This window comes from Protopterus annectens, chromosome 3.part1 (genome assembly GCF_019279795.1).
Source record: "Protopterus annectens isolate FY-2018-M chromosome 3.part1, PAN1.0, whole genome shotgun sequence".
NCBI lineage: Eukaryota > Metazoa > Chordata > Ceratodontiformes > Protopteridae > Protopterus > Protopterus annectens.
The window spans coordinates 1,394,089,590-1,394,115,146 of record NC_056732.1 but is presented as its reverse complement, the minus strand read 5'-3'; the positions used below and the strand labels follow the sequence as shown (position 1 = coordinate 1,394,115,146).

The window sequence follows — 25,557 nt, the reverse complement described above, 5'->3', positions numbered from 1 at the left end:
TACATCTGATAAAGAATGTGCATCAGTTTCTACAAGATAAGGGGAGAGTGTTATTTAACAGCACAGTGATGTGCTTCAATGAGAGAGTAAACAACTTATCAGATTGTGGTGCAAGGTCAGCCTTGACTTGGAAGGAAGGAAGGAAAGCAAATGGGGGTTCAGTTAAAAGGGTTGGTCCCCAGGCTGACAGAGGTGCAGTTTATCCTGGAGGTATTGCTTCTTGTCATTATCCTGCAGTTGTGTTCCTCAACAAAGAGGTGGTGGAGATGCTAGCTGTAAATATCATCCTTTTGTTCATCTAGTTGATGAGGAGGCCATGGACAAATGGTAAGGTGATTTAGTCTGTGCTGAACTACATTGAAACACATGCAAAACTGCCTCTAAGAATATTTTTACACTTTCTGTGTAACTTGGTAATGACTGTCATCAAAGTATTTTTCCTGCCTGTCTTTCTTAAATTTCATTCATGTCTCAAAGTACACTGTCTGAATTGCCTTTGAGTTTTTCCAACACCATATTTGTACATGTACTAATAGCAATATAAACATCACTTTTGTCATGTACACTGCAGAATCATTAAAATAATGTCATAACTCTCTTAGGATATCCAGAATAACTAGTGCTGTTTAATACATTTGTAATGCTGACATCATGGCAAGGAAAATAATTTGTCTATGCATATTTATAGGCTTTATGTTGCCTGTTGCATTATGAACCAAAATTCATTTTAAATTATTGCCTCTTCTGATTATAAAATGTGACTATTCTATACATTCCCCATAACATTATAATATATTAACACTATATTTACAGACTACAGCCAAATTTATCTGTTCCAGGATTCCATGATGTGCATATGAGCATTTCACCTGTATAAAGGTTACCACTTCCATCTCGCATCAATGTAACTTCAAGATATGTTGAATAATAATCCATTTTTGTAGATCATCTTGGTTTATCACATTTAAATATAGCTAAGCCAAGTTTCTGCCATATTCTCTCTGTACCTTTGTGTAGAAGTAAAGATTTTCAGAGTGCTTTAATAGCAGGCAACATATCTGGACAATCCTGCTTCTATGTCAAGATGTTATATATGGCAAATAAATAACTTCTCAATGGGTTTTTGAAGATGTTTCTGTTCTCAGGTGGCATTTGCCTATTACGTTTAATACATTTCTTTTTAAATGCATATAAATTATCACCTTTTCACTTTTAAAGAACATGGTTTGTGGTTCATGTGTTTCTTTACAAAAATGAACTACTGTAAAGTCAGCATGATCAAATCACTTACAGGCAGTTTTTACACCACCAAAGTGGCTAACCTCAACACAGCATGCAGCCCATGGGCCATGTTCTCCTGTCTAATGGATATTGTGCACTACAGCTGATGCCTGAACTGGTTGGTGCAAACGGCACTTCCCCCAGTAGGCATCAAGTAGAGTCTGTGCTGCTGCCTATGACTATTCACTTCTGGGTGCATTACGTTGGCAGACCTCTCATGTTTAACTGAGTGGACTGGGTATGAATCTGGTATCTTCCATCCTTGAAGTGGATACACATAACATGTTTCTTCCAGGTGGGTGGAGCCCCACATAGATATGGGGAGAACATGCAGAATCTACAAAGGTAGTGATCAGAGGTCAGTATCAAACTCTGAACCTTGTATCTATGAAGCAAAAATCTTAACCATTACCACCACCCACAATTCTGGGTGCATTAGGGGAGAAAAGTCTCTAAGATTACTAATCTTAATATGGGATGAGAGAAAGACAGACAGTGAAACAGAGAGAGAATGTATCCCAGATGAATAGAAAAGTGTAAAAACACAAAGTATATATTCACAGCTGCAGGCAGTGCATGTATATCACATTCCAGTCACACTGAATGAAAATACTGGAAAGGCTGACTGATAAACAGATACAGAGAGTAGCTTAAACCTGGTGGGAAAGAACTAGTTTGGATTCAGATAAAGATTAGTATGACAGACCCAATGTTTGCAATGAGGCCGATAGTGAAGAAGCTGGAGATGAACCAGTTCAACTAGCCATTTCTAGACATGGAGAAAGCATATGACAAGGCAAGACCAATAAAGCTCAATTGGACACTCTTACAATTGTTTAAAATCCCAGAAACACTGACAGAATTAGTGCAGGCAATAAAAAGTTGTTTGGGATTTGGGAACTTATGTAGACAGTGATTTAACTTTTGACCAAAATGTGTCCATTGCTGTAGGAAAGTCCCGTCTATACTGCAAAGCTTATAAGCATAGGAATTGGGTCTACATCTACGGATGTCATTGCCCCCTTTACTCAGCAATCATTACGCCAGTCATTAAATATAATGCACCCTTTGACAAGTAACTGTCCAGACACATGCAATAACCAGAACGCCCTTACTTACAGGATACAAGACCTAAACAACATATCCTGCATGGACTGACTGAAAGTTCTATCACTATATTCAATATCCTACAGACTGCTAAGAGATGACCTGGCATCTGGCATACAAGGTATCTTCTGACCCATTACTGAAGGATTTACTGCAAATCAGCAAGTCAAATGGCATCAGAAATACTTGGTCTAGGAATCTAAACCTCTTCTGCAACAAAAACAGAATGTTTTTTCAGGACAGGTATAGCTAACAGAATATACTGCTGCTCTGGAACAGACTGTCCATCCACATAAAACAAAGTTCATCCCTGTCTATATTCAAGCTCAACTTAGATCTATGAATGGGACACAGAAAATTTACTCCAGGACTGCCCCCTGTGCTAATAATGGACAGATTCAGCTCCTAAATGCTTTACCCTATGCATGGGTCACCTCAAATTATCAATGGTGTAATCCCAATTATTCTCATTAGGGGGTAATATATAACTATCAACCATGGAATGGTTAAGCCCAATCTAAAAACGAATGGGATAGGTTATTTTGAGCAAAAAAAAAAAGGGAATTGGCTAGGCTTAAGCTGGCCTTCAATGGCAGCTTGCATAGCACTTGCCTATGAACCTATGAACGTATGTATAAGGACTGAATGACACAAAAAAGAACAGTGTTCGCACTCACAGAGGGGCTCCTGGTGGGAGTTGGTATGCATTCGTTTTCAGCTCTGAGGCAACTTCTCTTCATAGTGGTGATAAACTACATCAGCAAACAAGCTGAAGGTAACAGATTAACAAAGCTCCAGCATTCAGATGATGTGGTACTACAAGCAAACTCTGAACAGGAACTTCATTAAATGCTATGGGACTGGAATGCAAAAGTGAAGGTATATGGGATGAAAGTGAGTACAGGTAAGACAGTGTCTGTGGCATTAAATCAGGGAAACAAGAAAACCTGTAAATTGAGATAGAAGGGAAACCAGTGGAACGGGCTACCAATGCATGCAGAAGATGTGACTGATAAAAAGGGAAATCTGAATGAGGACATCAAAGCTGGAATCAGAGATGCTACACCCAAATGGTACTAAGTGTTAGGGGTGCTGTATGACAAAAGAAAACCAAAGGTGAAAGCAGTGGTGGCACCAGAAGCAGACCTCTCAACTGTACAGATTTTCGCAGAATGTCCAGATTTTTGCCTTAAACTTGTGGTTTTTCTGGCAAATCACTGAGGACTGAAGTCACTAAATAATGTCATTCCAGTTGCAGACTTCATATCATTTGGAAAATGCATGCTAATTCAAAACCTGTCATTCTAGCAACCTTCTAAGTTTGTAAGAGCAGCATTTAAAATCTGTCCCTATTTTTGAGCCTTTGTCCCCTAAAATGTTAGGCTTTGTCCAGATTTCTTGAACTAAGAGGTGGTGAGGTATGCAGTGAAGGAAGAACAACTGAGGAAGATGAGGTAATGCATATGAAGTGCTTGAAATGGACAGGAAGATGCATATTGTGGAATAGATGAGAAAACAAGGACACCTGAGCTGAAACCAAAGTTACCCAAACGGAAGAAAATGTCAAAGAGAATAGATTACAGTATGGGAGACTCTGGTCAAAGTTTTCAATGGTTAATGGCGAGTAGGTAGAAAAAACAAAAATAAGTTAATTTCTTGGAGGGGTAATGGAAATATATATGGGAAGCTGCAGTTAGGCTGAAAAACTGGCCAACATATTATGACCAGCAGATGAGACTTTTAATTGTATGGTATTAAACACCATAAAAGTTGAGTAGAATAGGCATTCTACCAAATAATAAATGTTGGAGATGTGAGAACAGGCATTCTACCAAATAGTAAATGTTGGAGATGTGAGAACAGGCATTCTACCAAATAGTAAATGTTGGAGATGTGAGAACAGGCATTCTACCAAATAGTAAATGTTGGAGATGTGAGAACAGGCATTCTACCAAATAGTAAATGTTGGAGATGTGAGAACAGGCATTCTACCAAATAGTAAATGTTGGAGATGTGAGAACAGGCATTCTACCAAATAGTAAATGTTGGAGATGTGAGAACAGGCATTCTACCAAATAGTAAATGTTGGAGATGTGAGAACAGGCATTCTACCAAATAGTAAATGTTGGAGATGTGAGAACAGGCATTCTACCAAATAGTAAATGTTGGAGATGTGAGAATAGGCATTCTACTGAATAGTAAATGTTGGAGATGTGACTTACGTTCTGCAGCTAACCTCCATATGTTGTGGAGCTGCCTTAAGATCCAGGGATGCTGGACATATCCCCTAAACTCAATGTTATCTTTAGGTTCACTATGGATTTGGACTGAGAGTTTTGGATTTTCAGTATACACCTCAGCTTAAGCTTAAAGATAGACAATTTATGGAAATTTATTGGGTCCTCACAAATGTGTTCAAATTTTTTTGCGCTAAACGGAAACACAGGTGATTGTTAAAGTGATCAAATTTACATAATTTTATGGGAAATAACCTGGGGAAGATCCTATATTCATTTAAATATAAAGGAGGTTCTGAAGGGTCCCCCCCACTATGGAACAGTTAAGTTAATCATTTGGTTATAGTGTATAACCTATTTCATTTTACTCTCCTTTCTCAGTGTAGACAAGGGGATAACCATACTCTATGATGTTAGTATACTTAACTGCTTGATATAATCAGCTTAATGAACTACTGCAAATGTACATACTTTGGGGGTTACTGTGTTATTTTATCTGTTTTTTGGTTTGTCAAATGCATTGCTCACTGTTTAATTGCATTGTGGAAACTGTGTTAATGTTATTTGTTGCTTTCAAAGTTTGGAAATAAAGCATGAAAAAAGAGAATAAATTACAGTAGTTTGGTTATATATGCAGGAAATCAGAAGACAATTTGGTAAAATAGATTTAGGAGAGAATCACAACACCTATCTACAGGAACTGGAATAATTCAGTGCTAAACTCAATACTATTTTCCTAAGTCAGGTAAACTATCCAATTATAGACTGGGAAACCTATCCCAGCACTAGTGCAAAAGCACAGAGATTCCTGGACTTGACAATACAAATGCTCTGGAACAATTAGTCAGAGTACTCACTAGGGGAATAACATTGTGGATCTTGTCCTTATTAATATGGGAGCATCTTGCACCATCCCTTGTGTATCTTCATCACTTATTAAGTCAGTCTATAAAGCTGTCTCTCTCAAAAAAAAAAAACTCAAACCAGAGACCCCTTCCACCCAATGTACCTTTAGACATTTCAGTACTTACGTATTATCGCAACCAGATTTTTAACCTGGTGCAATTCGTAATGTGATCACAAAACGACTTCATCTTTAAGTCGAAAGGTGTGTGTGAAGTGTTAACTGGTATTCTGTCAATGTGGTTATGAGATGTAGGAAGAGGAACAACAGTAAAATTCCTCTTCCTCAGTAGCGTATCTCCCAGCTTTGTGTCTGCAAACTGCTTCGCAGTGGAACTGTAGGCTGTGTTCTTCTATTGTGACTACTGTGTGTGGCTTCTCAGCACTTTTCAAGCCATTATATTTATGTGTGTGTGTTTGTGTCTGCTTTCAGTTTACTACTTTAGGACTACTGTTGAAGGGATTATACCTCTTGATGCTGAGTTGTCATTTGCAGATTGGAGTGCACAGTCCATAGTTGAGTTTGCCTTTATATCTGCTACTACATTTAGACAAAACCAAACCGAGCAGCAGGACTGAACCTTCTGTCCATGGTGTGGCATCTGATTTACTTACACATCGAGTGAGGTCACTGTGTTGAATATGTAGTTAGCAGTGTAGGTATTTTGCCTACCTTAAAATAAATGCCCATCATTTGAAAGACACATTACTCCCAAATTGCCGTTAACTGTGGTACAGCATACAAAAGACCTGGTTGTCCTGCTCGGAATCTTGCTTGTCCACAAAATATGAAAAATTGGCCTCCTGTTTCCCTATAATGCTAATTCAAATTTGTTACTATTTAAATCAGTGAAAAATACTCAGTTGTTTTGTGTGTAGTCTGAATGAATTGCAAACTGTCTTAGAAACTGCAGAAGTGTCAAGAGGTATTGCTACTTATGTATTATCGAGTGGTTTAAAATCTGGTTGCGATAATACGTAAGTACCAACATTTCTTTGACAAACTACCTATCTCTAAATGATACACTGCAAGCTTCAAATCTCCACCCAAACTAGTTAACTGTGGTGAATATGTGGAAATGTACACCACTACAGTATGCTTGCATGTAAACTCTGTAGGAACAAGCACAGGGCAAACCCCAGAAACAAATCCCAGTTGTGGAATTCTAATATCAACAAGCTTTACAACAAAAGGAAAAGAATTTTGGCGTAAAGTTAGAAGAGATATTCCCAGAATGATAAAGCCCTCATCACTTAAATGAATGAACAACTTAAGAGCTTAATAAAATCTATTAAAGCCAAGTCTGAGACTAAAACAGCAACCCAATCCAAAAACAATCACAAGGCCTTTTTTAGTTATGTTCACAATCTCAGAATCACAATGCAGCTATGTGATGAACAAATTGTGAATGTTTTACCTACAATGAGGCATAGTGGACCCACTGGCCCACAAACTTGACGCAAACTTTGCCCCTCTCTACCCTGCGTCTATTCCACATGATTTACCTGAAACTAACCTGCCGCCAGCTATCACACAAGAGAAAGTCCTAAAAGTGCTATCAAAGGTTAAAAAACACTGAATTGATGGGATCTAAGAATATTCCTGAATGCATCTTAAACAACATAAAGCACAACTTAGCCTTCCTCCTAAGAACAATGTTCAACCTCCATATAGGCTTTGTACCAAGTGAATGGAGAACAGTTAAAGTCATTCCCCTGTATACAGAAAGACCTTCCACAGATCTAAGCAATTACAGACCCATATGTATGACCAGCCTCATATGCAAAGCCATGGAACAAGCTATCATGGAACCAATCAATAGGTATGTAGGGAAGCTCCAAACACTGGACCTGTCTCAGCTTGGATTTGTCAAGGGCAGGTCATGCTTTTGAAAAGGTCACAAAAGCAAAGGATGAAGGTAAAAGAGTACACATCACATACTTTGACCTGGCCAAAATGTTTGACACAATCCCTCCACTCAGGCACAATATAAAAGCTAAATAAGCCAGGAATAAACCCCTACAACACCCACTGGATTGCCAACTGGCTCACAGATATGATATAGGAGATCAAAATTAGGGAAACTACCTTAAGAAACAGGCCAGTAACTAGTGGAACGCCCCGGGGTTCACTGCTGGGACCTCTCCCATTTGGCATTTACTTCTCTGAAGTAATACCAAAGGTCTCTAGCTGATGAAGTAGGAAGATGACTGCAAGCTAGGAGCAGTCATGGAATCCTCAAATGACACAGCCACCCCGCAGGAAGATCTGTCTCAACTAACTGATGTCAAAAATCATGGTCTGAAATTAAATGCCAAAAATGCATTATTGTTTCATCTACCACATTGACAATAAACCCCTAAGAGATGACCTAATTGTTCGGAATTTGGGAACTTAAGTGGACCATGATCCAACTTTTGATCAACATGTGTCCACTACCATAAGAAAATCATTCCATATTACACAGCTTATAAACAAAGGGATTAAATCTAGATCTAGAGATGTCAGTTGCCCCTTTCCTCTGCCCTCTCATTGAGTATAATGCCCGCTTTCGCATGTATCTTTCCAGACACATGAAACAACTGGAACGTCCACATAAATACCTTAATAAGAGGATACAAAGCCTAAACAGTATGGTCTACATGGACTACCTAAAAGCCCTGTCATTATACTCAGTATCCTACAGACTGCTAAGAAGTGACCTGTGTCTGGCATACAAGGTATCCTCTGTCCCTTTACAGATGGATTTACTACACATCAAAAACTCAGATGGCATTAGAAACACTCAGTCCAAGAATCTAAACCTCTTCTGCAACATCAACCAAATGGTTTGAAGGGACAGGTTTATCTCACAGAGGATATCACTGTTCTGGAACAGACACTCCAGCCACATAAAACAAAGCTCATCCCTAGCCGTATTCAAGCTCAACTTGGATCTATGGATAGATAATAGAAAATTTACCCCAGGACTTCCCCCAGTACTAACGGACAGAGTCAGTTCCTAAATGCTTTATCCCATGAATGTATACCCTCAAATTATGTATGGAATGATCCCACTTATTCTTACTATGAGTGATATATCATTTGATGGGTAAGGCCAATATAACACCAAATGTGTTAGGTTAATTCAAGCACCAAAAAGGAAATTGGCTAGGGTCAAAATGGCCACAAGGGCAGCTAGCCTATTGCAGACAAGAGGAAGGCAAGAAGAGACAAGGATATCCACACAAGACATGGGTAGACTACATGGCAGAAGGCCTGTAACAATCAGGTGTGACTGCTGAAAAAGATAGGCAATGATACCGAATCAAGAGAGTTGGCAACACTGATGTTACCCTGGCCCAACTTTAGAATAGGGAAATAGATAGTTGTTGTTGATGATGCAGAAAAAGATAGTTGCAGTCCTCCATGCATTTTGTATAAAGCCTGTTTAGAGGCTGTGGTTAAATAGTTATTCTAGTGGGACTGATAGTTATTGTTTTATGCCATTAAGGAGATATCCTGGGAGGTCATGGAAATTGTCGCTACAACTCCATATCAAATTGCCAACAAAACTTTCCTATACTTCACAACTATTCTCTAACCACTTTTTAGTGCTACTACACTCTCAACACTTGTTCCTCCCAAACTCCTGGAATATCTTAATACTTTCAAAGTTGCAAATCATGCACACTCAACTTACATACCATACCAAACATCATGTAACCTTTTATGTAACATTCTATTTATTTCTTATAAATGTTTGCTTATATGTTCATTACATAACACAATGTTGTTTTCAAAATTGTTGCAAAAATGTTTCACTATTGTTAAACATTATCTCTCTTGTTATACTCTTGTAAAATTTTGTATATTTGTGGTAGTTCTGTTAGTTGGAGCTTTCCTCCCCGGGCCTCTGCTGAAAATGGGCCTTTGGCCCAGTCAAACACTCCTGGTAAACATAGGTAAAATAAAATTAAATAAAAATAAATAACATAAATTACTGATGCAGTGTCCTTGGCTCGGAGAGTGTCTTGAGTACCTGGTCTGTAGTAATAGTTGGGGGAGTTATGGATGTGGGTATTTCCTGACTGGCAGCTGGCAGGGAGATGTGGGTTAACCTGGAGCTGAATTTGTCATCCTGGAGATTTGCTGTATCTTCTGGCTTTGTATAGGTGGTACCATTTACAATTAATTCAATACATTGCTGTGTATTGCCTTTGAGGCAACGGACATAGTTGAAGACAGCTTTGTGATTGTCCTAAGCCTAGGAGACTAATTTTGCCTCATATCTGTCTTTCATAGACTTGATTAGCCCCTTGAGTTGCTTGCTTAGGTATATGAAAGATTTTTTTAACTTGCTTGGCATTGCACCTCCTAATTTTAGCTATTTCTTCCTTTTGTTTAAAGTCTATTGATGTTGGGCTTCCACCAGGGCAACTTATTTTTTAGGGTTGATCCTGCACTTAATCTGGGTAGGTACATCTGTCTCTATGCACCTGTTAATATGATTATACAAGGTTTCTGTACATAAATCTGCATAGGCAGCAGTTCTCAAGGTTTATGGGGGCTTAAAATTATTGCCAGAGGGTAGCTTAGTAATAGGAGGTTTGCCCTAGAATAATTCCTAAAAGTTCAGGGTTTAGCCATTGTCTCTGGTTTTACATTTACTTCAAAGGACACTGTTTTATGGTCTGACCTGACCAGTGAGGACATTACACTAGGTGGGGTGCAACATTCCACCATGTTTGTGAGGGCCAGGACAAGGATGTTTGTGGCTCTAGTGGGTGTAAGGACAAACTGGTCCAATGTGCTTGTCTTTAGAAAAGCCAGGGTTCTCTAGGATTGCATGTTAGGGGTTATGTATGATTCCCAGTTTATAATGGGGTCACTAAAGTCATCCATGTGTATAGTGCTGGGCTTGAATGGGCAGTGCCACAATACATTTAAGCATGTATTACTGGTTTTCCTGGGTCACAGAGGGGGATCTATACCTTGCAAGGATATGGATGGGATTTTGTCTATGGTCATTTTTGGATGTGGAGGAGCTCAAGCATATCATACTGATAAACCAGCTGTGAGGTGCGTATTATTTTTTTAATTTAAATAGAGACACAGACACCTTCTGTCCCTTCCTGTGCAGTAGTTGGTCTAAATGTGTGAAAGACATTGTAGCCCTGCAATTCCAGGGTGCTCTCCATGGCTTTAAACCATGTATCAGTAACTACATTGATGTCTACATTCTTCAGGGTGAGCAGAGCTTGCAAGGAGTGGAGCTTCTTGTTTATACTCCTGGCATTGAGCCATAATACTTTCAAAGCTATATCAGCAGGTTTAGCACATTAGCAATGACTAAAAAAGACAGTATGGAGGTGGATAAGGATTTAGGCAATATTCAAAATCCCAAAAGGGACAGATGACAGACCATTCTTGGAAAAGCAGTGTGGTCTGTTGACCATATCCTCCCAGGCTGACAAATACTGTTCCCTCTTTGAATGACAACATACTCTCAGCCAGTTGTTAAAGTCAATTATTTTCTGTTGATATCGTGGAATTATCCTTGAAGAAGGTAGAATGCTGCTCAGTGCTAGGCTCACAATATACTGGGATACACAGTCTAAGAGCTCCATTACTTCTGTCTTCTTGTAGTCCAGAGAGGCAAGTCTCACGTCATTTACTCCTACGTGGATGATGACTGAGTCTTATTGGTACTGTGGTTCTGTGACCTAAGTGCACATGCAATCTGATGGATCCTGGCCCCTGACAGACAGCTGACTTTGACTCTCTCCTTACTCGCCCAGTGAGAGGGGACATCTGTGCATTTCACAGCAGAGTCTCCTATGTCCAAAATATTGGCTTTCTGATGTTGTGCCTTATGGGCTTAGAAGCTAATATACCATAGGACAAGGCTATATGTCACCCTGAGTGTTTCTTTTGTGGAATGCTCTTGAGGTTGCTGAGGATACTTTTTTTTGTGCAATATCTAGGAAATCTGTGTGGTTTAAGGAGATTACATCTAGGTGCCTCAAGCATAAGTGGGTCAATGTGTCTTGTCTGTATTATGTGAGGCAGATGTAGCGCATGTGTGTTACCGACAACATGTTTGTTATAAGCATTTATATGTCAGAGTTTTGCCTCCAGTGACATTATGTAACTACATCTCACGCACAAAGTATTAGTTTGTTTAAGAATTAACTAGTTGTCAGTAAACATTATACAATTGCTACATTGCCTCAGGATGCCTATATCCACCAGGCAGGCATTGCACAACTAAACTAAAGGAAATGAGACACACAGGTGCAATAGTTTACCATTGTATTTACATTTGCAGAGCAGCAGAAACAATTGCTAAGAAATCTGGTAGGGAATAATGTCTTTTATTCTGCAGCAAAAATCTTAAAGTAGCCTCTTGTTTGCTTAACTACTATTCATTTAGGAGGCACAGACAGACCTGCCAACAAAAAAACACACCTTAACATGCTGCTTCTATTTCCTAAGAAATACCAAAAATTTTGTGACATGCTTCAACTGAATTATGTATTCTAGTCAGACTGTACTCATTCAAAATCACCATACTCCATAACATTGGCTGAAATAGGGGAATTTTTGCTCCTAAACATCCCCTTGTTGTCATGTTATTGTTTGTCATAGACATAATATACTACAAAATACCTCAAAAGGGGAGCAGCTTCAGTCAGGAAATGGACCTCAAATACAACTGACATTTCAGAGGGATTTAAAGACATAAAGCTACTAATTGCTTATACAAAGTTAGGAAATTCAAAGAGCTTCTGTATAAAGATCCTTGGCCACATCTTTGAATCTTCCTCCAAATGTTTTGTGAGAATTAAAAGAAGCAACCCTTCACTTTCACGTTAGCTAAATCTCTTCTATAATTATAGAGAGCAGCAGGCGCTAAATCACACAGTATGAACTTATTGAAGGCGTACACCAAACAAAAAGCAGGCATTGAAGAAAGACTCCATAGTAAATTGTAAGCTTTAAATTACTTAGAAGACATTAGCACATACACAGTCAGCAGCATTTTAGTACCACGACCATCATCTATAAAACATGTATAATGTAAAGCTGCCTACAGCATGTATATTTTGAAAGATAAGCCCCATCCATTAACCACACAGTGCCAAAACATAAAACAATCAAATTTTGAGCAGTAGTCATATATAAAACTGTTGAATTGGTAGCATTTCCAGTCAAAATGCTGGGAATAAAGGAACCACTCTCTCACAGCCAGAAGTCATGTCTGCATCATCTGTCTTTCCAATGTTGGTAACTGACACTACTTGCATTTTGCTTCTACAGCAGTTCACAACTAGTACAAGATTCTTCCTTGAGGGCAACTACACTGAAACTTTGTTAGACAGTTTACTAATGGCACTCACTACAAAGAACACAAGAAAATCTAAAGACCTCTCTGCCCTTAACTATAAGCCTTGTATAACTGCACAATGTTGAGCTTTCTCAGGGTCAGAGGCAGGACTGTGGGCCAAAGACTTAAAACAAAACCTCACTCTTGATGATGTACATATGGTGACTGCTGATCCTTTGCACTCATCTTGAAGTTTTTGATAGCAGGGCCAGTATCTCTTTCATAGTTCTGTCTTTAATATGTACATAAAAATCTATCAATATTCAGCATGTCCCAAATTCTTTGTGGTTTTATCGAGGAGTACACAGCTTCAATCATGTCAGAAGTGACGTCTTTACTCAAAGAAGCAACTGTTACAATTACCTGAGAAGAACAATTATCTTTCATACTTCAAGAACACAAACAATTCAATGAGTTGCAAGATATTTTATACTTTAGAGTGAAAACAACATTACAAGTAAGATTTTTTTTTCGCTGTGTATTTCTTAAATCGGTCCAGAGAACACATACTATAAAAGTATACACTACAGACTTGTGAAATACTAATACATGATGAAAAACATGCAATTACATCACTGAAGCTTCAGAGTTATGAGTCACTCCAAATCTATTGAAACTACAGTATGCAGACAGTTTCAAAAACTTAATTTTCAATAATGTACCAGTATGACATAGGTAACTTTCAGTAAGGGGAAAAATGTATTAACAAATGTAAGATGAAGAATGACTGATTAAATGACATACGCCTATATATACAACACAGGCCAAACAGGGCAGCTCAGAGGCAAACTTATGGATATGAATTCACTTATCCAGATTTGTTTTAAACAGAGAAAGGGGTTATTTTCTTTCATGTGAAATCAGAGCCTGTTTCATATGGAGAGAATCCTTCTAGAGAGATATCTGTCCTGCCAGCAGATTTTGTTGACATTCCACTGTAAATTTTGACCCTTGGAACAGGTTTTGATGGTATTACCGTTTTGCTGTATATGCAACAGGCCAAGCAAGATAGGGTACTTGAAAGGTCAAACAGAGGCCCCCATGCAGGTGTCTATAAAAGACAGAGAAGACAGAAAGGGCTCTCAGTTAATCAGAGTAAGTTAAGGAGGACATACCTAGCATTTGTGCTAGGACTCATTGGAGATTTTTCAGGTTGGACAACATGATTGGATAGTTACTTGCCAAAAAAGCATTATGGTATATTATGGGCCTGATTAGCAAGGAAAAGAGAAGGAATGTAACTTCTCTGAATCTAGAGGATATACCTTTAGTAATTAGTTGTGCTGGGTAGAATGATTTACTTGTGATGCCCCAGCACTGTACCAGTAATCAAGGAGCCTCAATCCTCACCACTGGCAACAGTGGGGGACGTACACTGGGAGGATGACACGTATACACACACACACACACACACACACAGTATTTCCAGATGAAGCTCTCTGCATCAAGTGCAATTTCCCTTAAGAGCACACAGAGACCACAGTCAGGCTGGGGCTGGTTTCTCCCTCTTTCTCCATATCCCCAATAGGACTCCTCACTGGCACAGCTATAGAGCTGAGATCTCAGTTGAGTTGCCAAGTCAAGACCTCCAGCACCCTCTCTGTCCAGCCAGTGCTTCATGTCCCTGCCCAAGTAGCTGACACACACACACACACACACACACACACACACACACACACACACACACACACACACACACACACACAAACACTTTGAGGTTTGATTTACACACACACACACCTGGGAAAGACTGGCACAGGTTTACTAGCTATGCCTCCTTTTGCTCAGACTATAACATAGTTATCACTGCCACCAGCCACTTTAAGGCCCTTAACAAAGGGTGTTCAATCTTACTGTGTAATGTTGCTATCAATACAAATGGTAGTCTGACCAACAGCAAGGCTATTAGGAGTGGGCCACAGTGTCACCAAATAAATATACAAGTACTCTCAGAATTTAAATATATCTAGACAGATCAGCCACAACAAAATGTTTAAATATATTTAACAATAAATAATAAAAGAACAAGACAATACTAAATATATAGTTACAGTGACAACAGAGTTCAAAATTACAGGAAATATTGAGGACAGTCTCAAATAAAAAAAAATATCCAAACTAAGCTTTGCTATATTCTATATTCTTTACTATATCTAAGAAAATTATACAGTTCCCAAGACTTACTTACTTAAAGCAAGGCAAATGTGTGGTAAATGGGTCTTCTGGTCAGGTCCAAGACAGACTACAGAATGCTGTCTATCTCAGAGAGTTCTTAAATTAATATCTCAAATATTACTGCTGGGACAGCTTGCAGAATGACATAATTTCTTGTCATCTGACTTTATCCCAGGTAAAACCCCCACTGCCGAAAGCTAGCAGTATTTAACATCCACCTTGTGAAAATACATAGACAAGGGGTTTTCCTCAGATCTTTGGCAAATGGTGAAAGTCATAAAACAATAAAACACTTCCAACACAATACAGAAAGTTCCTTAGTTTTAGACACTGTGTCTCCTTGCTGCACTGAAACTGAAAGACATCTTTTTATGGCCTAGCAAAATGTAATTTAATTTCAACTATTTTTCTGAAGTTTTCAAGTTAACCTCCTGTATTCCAGTTCCCCCTTTTAAAATATATACATTTAAACAGTTACAACAGTGTATGTACATTTCTGTTCTATTCTAGTAGGTTACACTGTGGATACATTTCACACAGCACTTTGTAAAATACCTCTTCTTCACAGGTCTGTACAAACCATCTTATATGACATACAGTTCTAATACATTTGTAACACAAACATCTTATATGAATCAGGTTGATACTTACAAATGTCATATAATTATTTACAAAATTCCAGATAGCTGGACTGGCAGTATCTCCTTTCGTAACATTCCTAAAGATAGTTTATGCATGGTGGTCAAACAAGGGCTCATTGTCCATAAATCTTTCAATGTTTTGTACTGAAAAGTGTTCTGTGTTAAGATTTACTTACATTCTAATTGCTTGACAGATTGTGCTGAAGTATTGGTGATGAGCTTGAGGATGGGTGTTTCATTTTTCAGTGTTCTCCAGATTTGTATATCCATGGGCTTATAAGGGGTTGTGGGGGTGAATTCCCAATATGCAGAAGTGCAAAGAGAAATGCTGTCCACCAGAAGTTACTTGTTTTAATTTTTTGGGGTTTCTTTTTCTAGGAGCTGGATATTTAAGTTAGTTTTGTAAAGCATTTTAGCAAAAAAAGGAATAGTTTTCAAGGTAAGCCAAAGACATCAGTATGGTCAAACTTAAATTCCATATTGGTTTCATATAAGACATTCAAGGAACTTGTTTTCTCACAATAGTTTGAACTATGAAGTAAGTCAATAATGCACAATGCTGTGTGCTTCTATTAAGGTTATGCTCATACAATTAAAGCACAGAATGTGGAATTAAAGTGATCAGTCTTAATATCCGAGCTGCTTGAAACATTAAATGAAGTAAATGTCAGATGAGTGCCTTGGTGGTCAATAACTCTCATACATGCCACATTTTAATACTGTCCAAGCACTTAACTGGACTCTTTGGGTTAGAAATGTAATTCTATAGGTAGGCCTGCTAATGCAATGGTTACATTTTTCCCTTGCAGTGAAGTTACTCTGGTGCTATGAACAGGAGGAAGTCCAACAAGAGCAGAGAAGGAACAAAGGTTAATTGAATATTCCCCTATCTGTGAGAATGTGAAGGTATGCATATTGATTTTGGCCATCCCAAGTGGAGAAAAGTGACATGAGAGCTTCTAATACTTGAAGAGGCAGGTGAATGCTACTGTTCATATATGGGTCATTATGTTAAAGCACATTTAAGCTCCCAGCAGAAGCTGGTACGTGTAGATAATACTGACCCATCATTTACTGATCCTCACTATATCCTAGAGTATGCAATGCTCTGTGATTAAGCCCACATCACATAAATGTTTAAAAAAAAATCAAGAATTCCACAAAACACAGATATCAGTGAAAATAATTTGTCTTTATTTCTCCAGTATCATTAGTACTCCGCCCCATGTACTTTCACCTGACTGCCTTCTAGGTACTGTGAGCTCAACATTCTGATACATGATTGTACAATTATTGCAATCAATTATAGAATCAAGTCCAATTATTCTTAAAATATTATATGTCATACTCCATTTATCTTATTCATAAAACACAGTAATGCTGCAGTTACTTCAATCAACATTTTCCTTTCCAACAATAAATATATCCCTCTAGGGCTTAGTGTAGTATCTTTCAAGATATTTCTTGCCTCTATCTCTTTTAGAGCCTTCTATCTACATCTCACCCTCCCCAAACCTTAACTGATGAAGTAGTAGTGTTTCTACAGAACAAAGAAATCGCCAGGACAGTAATCTACATGGGTTTACTGACAAAGGAGCTGTCAGTCAAACTAGATCCTGTTTTATGACAGATTATTAGGGAACATGACAAGGGAGTACCCGCACATATGGTTCACTGTGATGTCATCAAGGCCACTGACTGAGTTCCAAACAGGTGGCTAACAGAAAAATGGAGGGGTTGGAGGTAGGAGCAAGATGGAGGAACTAGACGTCTTCATGTTCAAATGATAGGACACACAGGGTTGTGGTAACAGGGATGATCAGTGAAAGTGACAGGGATCTGTACTGGTTAAGGTTTTCCTCTGTGTGCATGCCTTAGGCATATCTGAAGAAACAAAGAGCTGTACCAGCCTCTTTGCTTATGGCAAAAGAATGCAACAGGAGGGGATGTAGGAAGAATCTTGGAATGGCTTTCAAAAGGCTAAACAAATGGCAGGAAGGTGGTACAAGCAAATGTAAAGTACTGAAAATGTAAGGTACTGCACTTGGGCCAAAACAATTCTGGAACAAAGTATCACCTTAGGGAATGAAAACTGATGTCAATACAGCATGACAAGGATTTGAGGGTTTCAATCTCAACTGGACCACCATAAGCATAATGAAAGGGCAATGGCAGCAGCAAGCAAAGTGCTGGGGTGTATATGCAAGGGTAAAGGTCTCAGAAGCCAATGAAGTAATGCTTCCATTCTGCAGGGACCTAGTCAGACCATATCCAGAGTACTGCATGCAGTTCTGGAACACAGACAAGGAAAGGGAAGTCAGTCTGCTGGAAAGAATCCAGAATAAAGTCACCAGAAACATTTATGGGATGGAGGGGAAGTATAGGACTGGAACTACATAAGTTAGAAGTCTTCTCAGCTGTGACCAGAACAGACAGGTGGGCATGATATTGGTGAACAACATCATGTCAGAATGATATGGATATCCTGAACAGGAAGTAAAACAAGGGAAGAAGGGAAATCAGACAGCAAACTGTAGGAACCAACTATGCCCAGGATCTCAGGCAGTAGTTCTTCATGTAGAAGGTTGTGGACTTAACCCCAATTATCTTTTGCAACTTGACTAGGAGTGTTTCTAGAGGTGATTTTGACCTTCATTGAAGATCTAAAGGATGCAACACTGTGGACTTTGGCAGACATGATGAAGATGTTAGAGGTCAATATGATAAACCCAAACCAATGACAAAAAAGTATATCAAATTACATGAAAATATGCAATATACCATACAACACCAGTGCCTTTGTAACTAACTCAGGAGCATGACCTAGAAATCTATAAATTTTCTTTTAAAATAATTTACTGTTCAGTAGTTTACTGTGTGCTGATGCAGTTTACCAGCTCAACTATGCACAACAGAGATTCTGCCTTAGCACTTCTGAACAGAAAAGAATTAAAGTAATCACTATTGTCAACAATTCTTTATAAATGTAGGTATTTATTTTCCACAGGTTTCTATGTAACACTGGTAGTATCACGCTGGTGGGGACAATATGAAAGTGTACCATGGCCAGATCGTCTCATGACCTTGATATCCAGTAATGTTCATGGAACAGATGAATATGGCAGGATGTTACGACGTACCCTCATGCGATATGCTAACCTCTCAGGAGTCTTAATATTTCGCTCTGTGAGCACAGCAGTGTACAAGCGTTTCCCAACAATGGAGCATGTAGTGGAAGCAGGTAAGAAAACATCGCTTTTTTACTTTATTTGGAATATCACTGATGGCGATCATTTAGTAACTCTATTCCATCATTTCGTTGTATGCTTCCAGCTAATGGACATTACTGAGTAACATGTATAGTACTATTATCGACATTTAAGAATGTGCAATCACATTTTATGTTTTTCTTTAGTATGTACATTGCTGAAGCACTAACAACATTTTGTACAGTGCAACTTGGGAACAATTTAGACTCAGTAATAAATGCAAAGAGATTATAAGTCCAGAAATCATATACAGAAGTACATTTCTCTTTACCACAGGGACTGAATATTATTTCCTGTCTGCATGCCTCTCAATCTGCAGACATTGAAAATAGGTGCAAAGACCTTTGAAAAGTAGCTACATGCAGACAAAAAGCTAGAGATCTAATTATCATAAAATGTGAATGCCAAATAGCACATAACTCTTATTGCTTCCAGCAGGAATATGGGATACTACTCAGAAACGTGTTTAAAAAACAGAGTGACAAAAATGACAGAAAATATAAGGACATTTTCAAAGAAACAATGTAAAATCCGTAGACTTCAATGATGATCATATTGCAAAAGTCTACCACACAAAGTAATTTATTTTGACTTCTGAAAAAGGGAGATGTAAGATGCGTGTCCCCTTTCTTTAAATTATTGGTACCAGCAGTACATTGTCATGTGGTGGTGTTTTCCCGTGTACAAGACAGCTTCAAAAGTCATGTGGGATGAGGGGGATTCAGGAAATTGTGTGAAGGGGTAAATCAAGCCTAAAAATATGGACACACCTCCAAAAATAGGTACATCACATACAGGGGTAAATCAGGCATGAAAATATGACAGTTCCTCCAAAATACAGACAGTTGAGAGGTCTACGTGTCCACTGTTTTTTTCTCAAGAAGAATATAACTTCACATTCCTTCTTTGAAGTAGCACATAAAAATTCATTAAATCATGTCCTCCTTCAGTCTGTAATAATGTAGCAATAAGTTAATCACCATTCTTACTTCACATACATTCAGAAATAGTTACTAGGCATGAATATGTGCAGAAATGTGTACTGATATCCAATCTCCCAAGTTATGGCAGAATGCATGAACAAGAAACATAAAAGACTGTAATCAAATATTTAGGCTACAGAGCTAATTTAGTCAAGCATTTTATAATAGAAACAGCAACATACTTCTCAATATTGTGCAAAAATTCAGAGCATTCATTTTATAAAAGTAGAATGCTGCCATAGAAATGCATTTCCCAGAAAAAAAATGAAGCAATTCTATACTTGCAAGCATACCTCAGTCTATTATATGTGCTTACTGTATATACAAATTTGGCAAAGGGTTTTCTAAATTGATTGATTGTCAGTCGGTGCTGATCTTAGATTTACATGCAAACATAGACTACATATCTTGGTCCAAAAGGGAACAAGGGTATAACATGGCTAGGCTTGCAGAGGCCTTAGGGCTAATAGCCTAGTAACCTCCTATGGTCACTATTTTTTTAGTCCTTCCCAACTTTGAACATCTAGCTTCACCAATCTCAATTAATTTTTTTCTTCCCACTGTTATATACAGCCAGTTATTACCCTACATCATCTAATGATGGGGAATCTTCCCTTCCCAGGAAGAGTCTACCATATCACAGTCTTCAGTCTTACATAGTCAACAGTAGAAAGTAACATTTACAGTAATCTGGAGAGCTATTTTGTGTGGCAGATTCAGTTGTTTCATAAGCTACCTTGCTCTACAAACTTGTCAGTGTTTGTGTAATAGATGCCTACAGTGCTTGGCTTGAACACAACCTAGTTACGACATACTTTTCAAGTCCCAAGCTACAGTGCATGTCCTGACTGGTAGGCTACTGTTAACTCATTTGTCCTATTTACTACAGTATCTTCCATCCTACAACATCTGGTAATCTTGTAGCAGATACTACCACCTTATTACCACTAGAACAGGTAAACCAAAAACATCCACTTATCCCCACTCCTCCCCATTTAACTCCACCAGTACTTTGGTCAGTAATCAAGATTGTGTCATCTGGGGCGCAATCATGTTTTCATAAATATATGCTGAGTATGATTCTTCAGCACATTCTACCACAATTATCAAATAAAAATAAATAAATAAATAAATACTTTTAATAGACAAGGTTATGGATGCAGTCTGAATCCAAGAAAACAATACAGTCAAAGTATATCCCAATTCCTTATTGTGCATGATTTAAAACTATGTAGTTTATTTGTCAGACAATCGAAACTAGCAATACAAGTACTAAAATATGTTTTCAGATGATGCAGCAGTAACCCATGGTCTTGATAATTTATGCCGAAAAAAGAAATAAATCAAGGAAGCATCAACATGAGAACAAATGTAATACAAATGAATTGGAAGAAGATTGAGCATACATGCATTTGGAAGTAGAAGAAAGAGGAGCACTAAACTATGAAAAAACGAGATCAAAGATTATTAGAACATATTTCAGAATACCGAAGATAATGTTAAAACCAGTTGTGACATCTAGGAAGAAGGATCAAGGCATAGATCAACTTGTCCTCCTGTTATATCATAAAGTTCTTTGGCATGAATAACTAGTGGCAAAAAGAACTGGATAGTCAGCCATAAAAAGAAGAACATTAAATGCAGAAGTGGCAATGCTCCTTCTCACAGTCTTATCATCAATCTGTCTTGGTACAGTGCCACAGCAGACTTCAATTAATAGTGCAGTCTAAGGTACAGGTAGGAAAGAGGCTCAGTTCTATAAAGTTCATGGTGGTACTGAGGAGTGCCCCCCACCATGCAACACTGCCCAAGAATAAATCGTAGTTTCACAGTCACAGTATGACATCATACAAGGTGCAGAGTATGCCTTACTGTACTTGAAACTACACCATCACAAGTGCATTAAGTACTTGTTGCACTAGGAACAGCTAGTGAAACTCAGTAAGATTCCCTGCAAATGAGATTCAGAAAGATTTCATATAAATGAATCTCATTACCTAGTAACAGTATAACCCAGCAGCAAGAAACCCACTGAATAAGCACCAAAGTCCTCCAATATCAGCTGTCTCCACGGTACCACATATACTTAAGACATGGCAATGCATGCAACACAGTTGAAACGTTGTCAAGTGCGCATTTTCTTGTCTGAAAATACAAGGATGGTGTTCTATGGAGTGGTTCTAAAAGAGGTACAACCTACATTCCATCCAAAAAACTGACCTGATTCATTCCTTGTGTTAGCAGGGAATGACTCATAGAACACAATAATAATTCATGCATGCAAACTTCAGTCAGCCACCAACTTACCTGTAGCCAATAGTATAGCTCCACCTGTATGCTGGTACTGATACTGCAGTCTAGCATCCTTTCCATTAAGTAACACCTGCAAAACCAGTACTGTCATACTGGTAAAATCACCACCTATGCCATAAGGGCTCATTCATTTGAATAGGCTATACAATCAGTTAGACATTGCAACTTGAATCATGTTTTGGAATCCATTGTAGGGCTGATTACCCCTTGTAGCTTGAGGAATCCCAGTGCCATTTTTTTTTAATCGGGCATGTATTTACTTCCTGAGATGTGACCTTTTTGTAATCTCACAGATGTCTTGTACAGAGAAACAGAAGATGACTTTGGCCCCTGGGTTCTCTTTTGTACTTGTCAAAACTGTCTAGAATTTTTCACCTGATTTGTAGGAGGCAGGTCATGCAGATATACATTTGTTCACTACCTAGACAGATGTATTTAAGTTCAGATATTTTTTTCAGAGACATTGAAGTAATTGGCTGTACCTTTATTAAACAGTCCTTAAATCTGGCCACTCCACCTCAATAGCTTTCCTATACTATCAATCCACAGCAAAACAAACACTATCCATTTTGGTAGCACAAAGTATATATACATACATACATACATACAAATGTTTCAAGCATGGGCATTAAAGCCCTTCTATCTTGCCAATATGCTAAAACACTTGTTCCCAAAATAAATATCCAGGCTGTTCTTAAAAATATCTAAACTAGCACTTGCTTTAATGTAATTTGGTAGTCTGTTCCAAGCATCAGCTACTCTGTCAGAGAACCAATTAGTACACTTCTCATTTGATATTAAAAAAGCATTGGAAACAAATAAAACACCATTAGTAAATAACAGAATGAAGACGAAGGGTGTTTTTCCTTGTTATCACTGTAACACCTGTAGATTTTTATCGGTAGGACCATTGATCACCATTGACAATATTGACAAGACTTTTCAAGTACCCCAATATGTAGATTGCAACACAGCAGGTGTGGTATATATTGGACTATGTAGCACATGCCCAGCTTTTTACGTCGGAATGACGACGAGAAGTTTAAAAACACGTATACGTGAGCACCTATATGACATCAAAAGGCACGATGAAAAGAATGCATTATTTAAACATTCTGTAACATGTAACAATTTTAAAAAGTTTTTATTCTCTGTTCTTGAGGTTTGTAAAACTGATGTAAGGGGAGGAGATTTTAGAAATTTTGTAGAACAGAGGGAAGCTTTGTGGCAGATCCGTTTAAAATCTGATAAACCTCCGGGTTTAAATGGAATGGTCAATATTAAATGTTTTTTAAAAAATGGCAAACTAGGCATTAATAAAGACAACACTGAATTGTTGTTTATATAATATGCAAGTGCTCTTTAAAAGATTTTAATGTTTTTAATTAATTGTTAAATTGGATAATTAAAGTGCTATTTAAGGCAGTGACTTTTTTGTAACAAAGTATTCTGATGAAGTCTTCTGACGAAAGCGGTAATAAATTGTTTCTACGCTATTTGATTTTTAGTTTTTGCCTGTGGTTGCATCAACAGTTTGTTTCCTGGCCGGTTACAATTTCCTACTTTTTGATAACCCCAAACATTCCCAGAGGTAGTTGTCCCTAAATGCCCTATATACCTGAATAAGATCTCTTCTTAAATATCTGTAAGAGACACTGTACAAGTTCAGATATTTTAGTCTTTCATAATAACTTAGATTTTCACATCCATAGATGCCCTTAGTATATTTCCACTGTACTCTTTCCAGTTTATTCATGCTTGTTTTCCTATAGGGTTTCCATATTGTTATTCCATACTCAAGTTTGGGTCTAATGTAACTAACAAACAATGACTTCATTATGCTTGATTTCCTAGACTTTATAAATCTTTTTATAAAACCTATAGTTCTATAACTATCATTAGCCAATTGGTTGATATGATTAAAAAAACTCATAGCTGAATCTACCCATATACCCAGGTCCTTAAATGAGTCTACAGTTTCAAGCACTGTGCGCTGTATTAAATATTCACCTTTCAGTTTATGTCTCCCAAATCTCATATGCTTAGTTTTTGATGTATTTCTCAACATATTATTCTCCTGTGCCCAAATGGTCAATTTAGTCAAATTATTTTGCAGACATGCCTTATCTGTAACACTTGTAATCAGTTTACCCAATTTTAGGTCGTCAGCATATAGACTGTAGAACACCTCAGATGAAAAAGTAAGCTCTGAAAGATACAATCTAAACACGTAAGGGCCTAGTACAGAGCCCTGTGGGACACCTTGACTGTAACCAAGGATTTCACCTGTCCATTTGGTGTGTGATACTTGCCATGATCTGTTTGTAAGCCATGCAGCTATCCATCTTATCAACAGTCATCAATACTTAGTTGTACTAATTTATTGATGAGTGTTTTGTGCATGACCCTGTCAAATGCTGAAGTTAAATCTATATAAATCACATCACAACACAATTTTTCATTCATAGCTGTTATTATATTGTTATAGAACATCATGTTACAGGTGGTAATAGATCTATTTTCAAAATATGCATGCTGATATATGGTTTCAAGTCCCAACCTATCCAGTTCTGACAATAACTTATCTAGTATTACCTTCTCCGTTATTTTTCCACAACATGAAAGTAGACTTAAGGGTCTATATGATTCTGAGTTTGTCCTACTCCCCTTTCCCGTAAAGACAAGTTTAATAAGTGCATGTCTCCAATCTTGAGGAATCTCCCCATATTTACATGACCTAGTGAATAATAGATGTAATGGCAGTGTAAGTTCTTGCTAAAGTGTTCTCAAATCACTGTTACTTATTCCGTCTCCTCCCTGCACTTTGTTTGGATCCAGTTTGCACAGCTCTTTTTCAATATATTCTAATTTGATTCCAGTATCTGGGGTTACCTGGATGTCACTAGGACAACTTACCACCCCTTTTGTGGAGCCAAACTGTTTTACAGACAATTTTGTAAATATATTTATAATCTGTTGTGTCTGAGAATACATTTTAGAATCTGCATACAGTTTATCAATTTGTGTATCTTTACTCCTTCCACATCTTATGCATCTATAAAAAGGTTTCATATTATGCTCAATATTTTTATAGACATTTTCTTCACTTTTTTCCTGAGCTTGTCTAACACTATGCTTAATCTGTTTGTCCAGCTTGTTTATTTCAGTTTTCAAAGTTGTAGTTCGACCTCTCTTCCATTTCATATATTTTTTTGTCTCTCACCTTAATCAGGTATCTTGCTCTTATGGAAATATACCCCCCTGATGTTACGTGACTA

The 25,557-nt window shown here is 37.9% G+C and overlaps 1 protein-coding gene across 1 annotated transcript in view; it reads left to right on the top strand.

Moving 5' to 3' along the window:
* The window catches only part of LOC122798479 (bestrophin-2-like), a 624,740-nt gene that overhangs the window by 244,794 nt on the left and 354,389 nt on the right, over positions 1-25,557 (top strand). Inside the window, exon 4 of the mRNA XM_044067436.1 lies at positions 18,722-18,955. Within this exon, the coding sequence (XP_043923371.1) occupies positions 18,722-18,955 (234 nt within the window). The remainder of the gene's footprint in view (positions 1-18,721; positions 18,956-25,557) is intronic.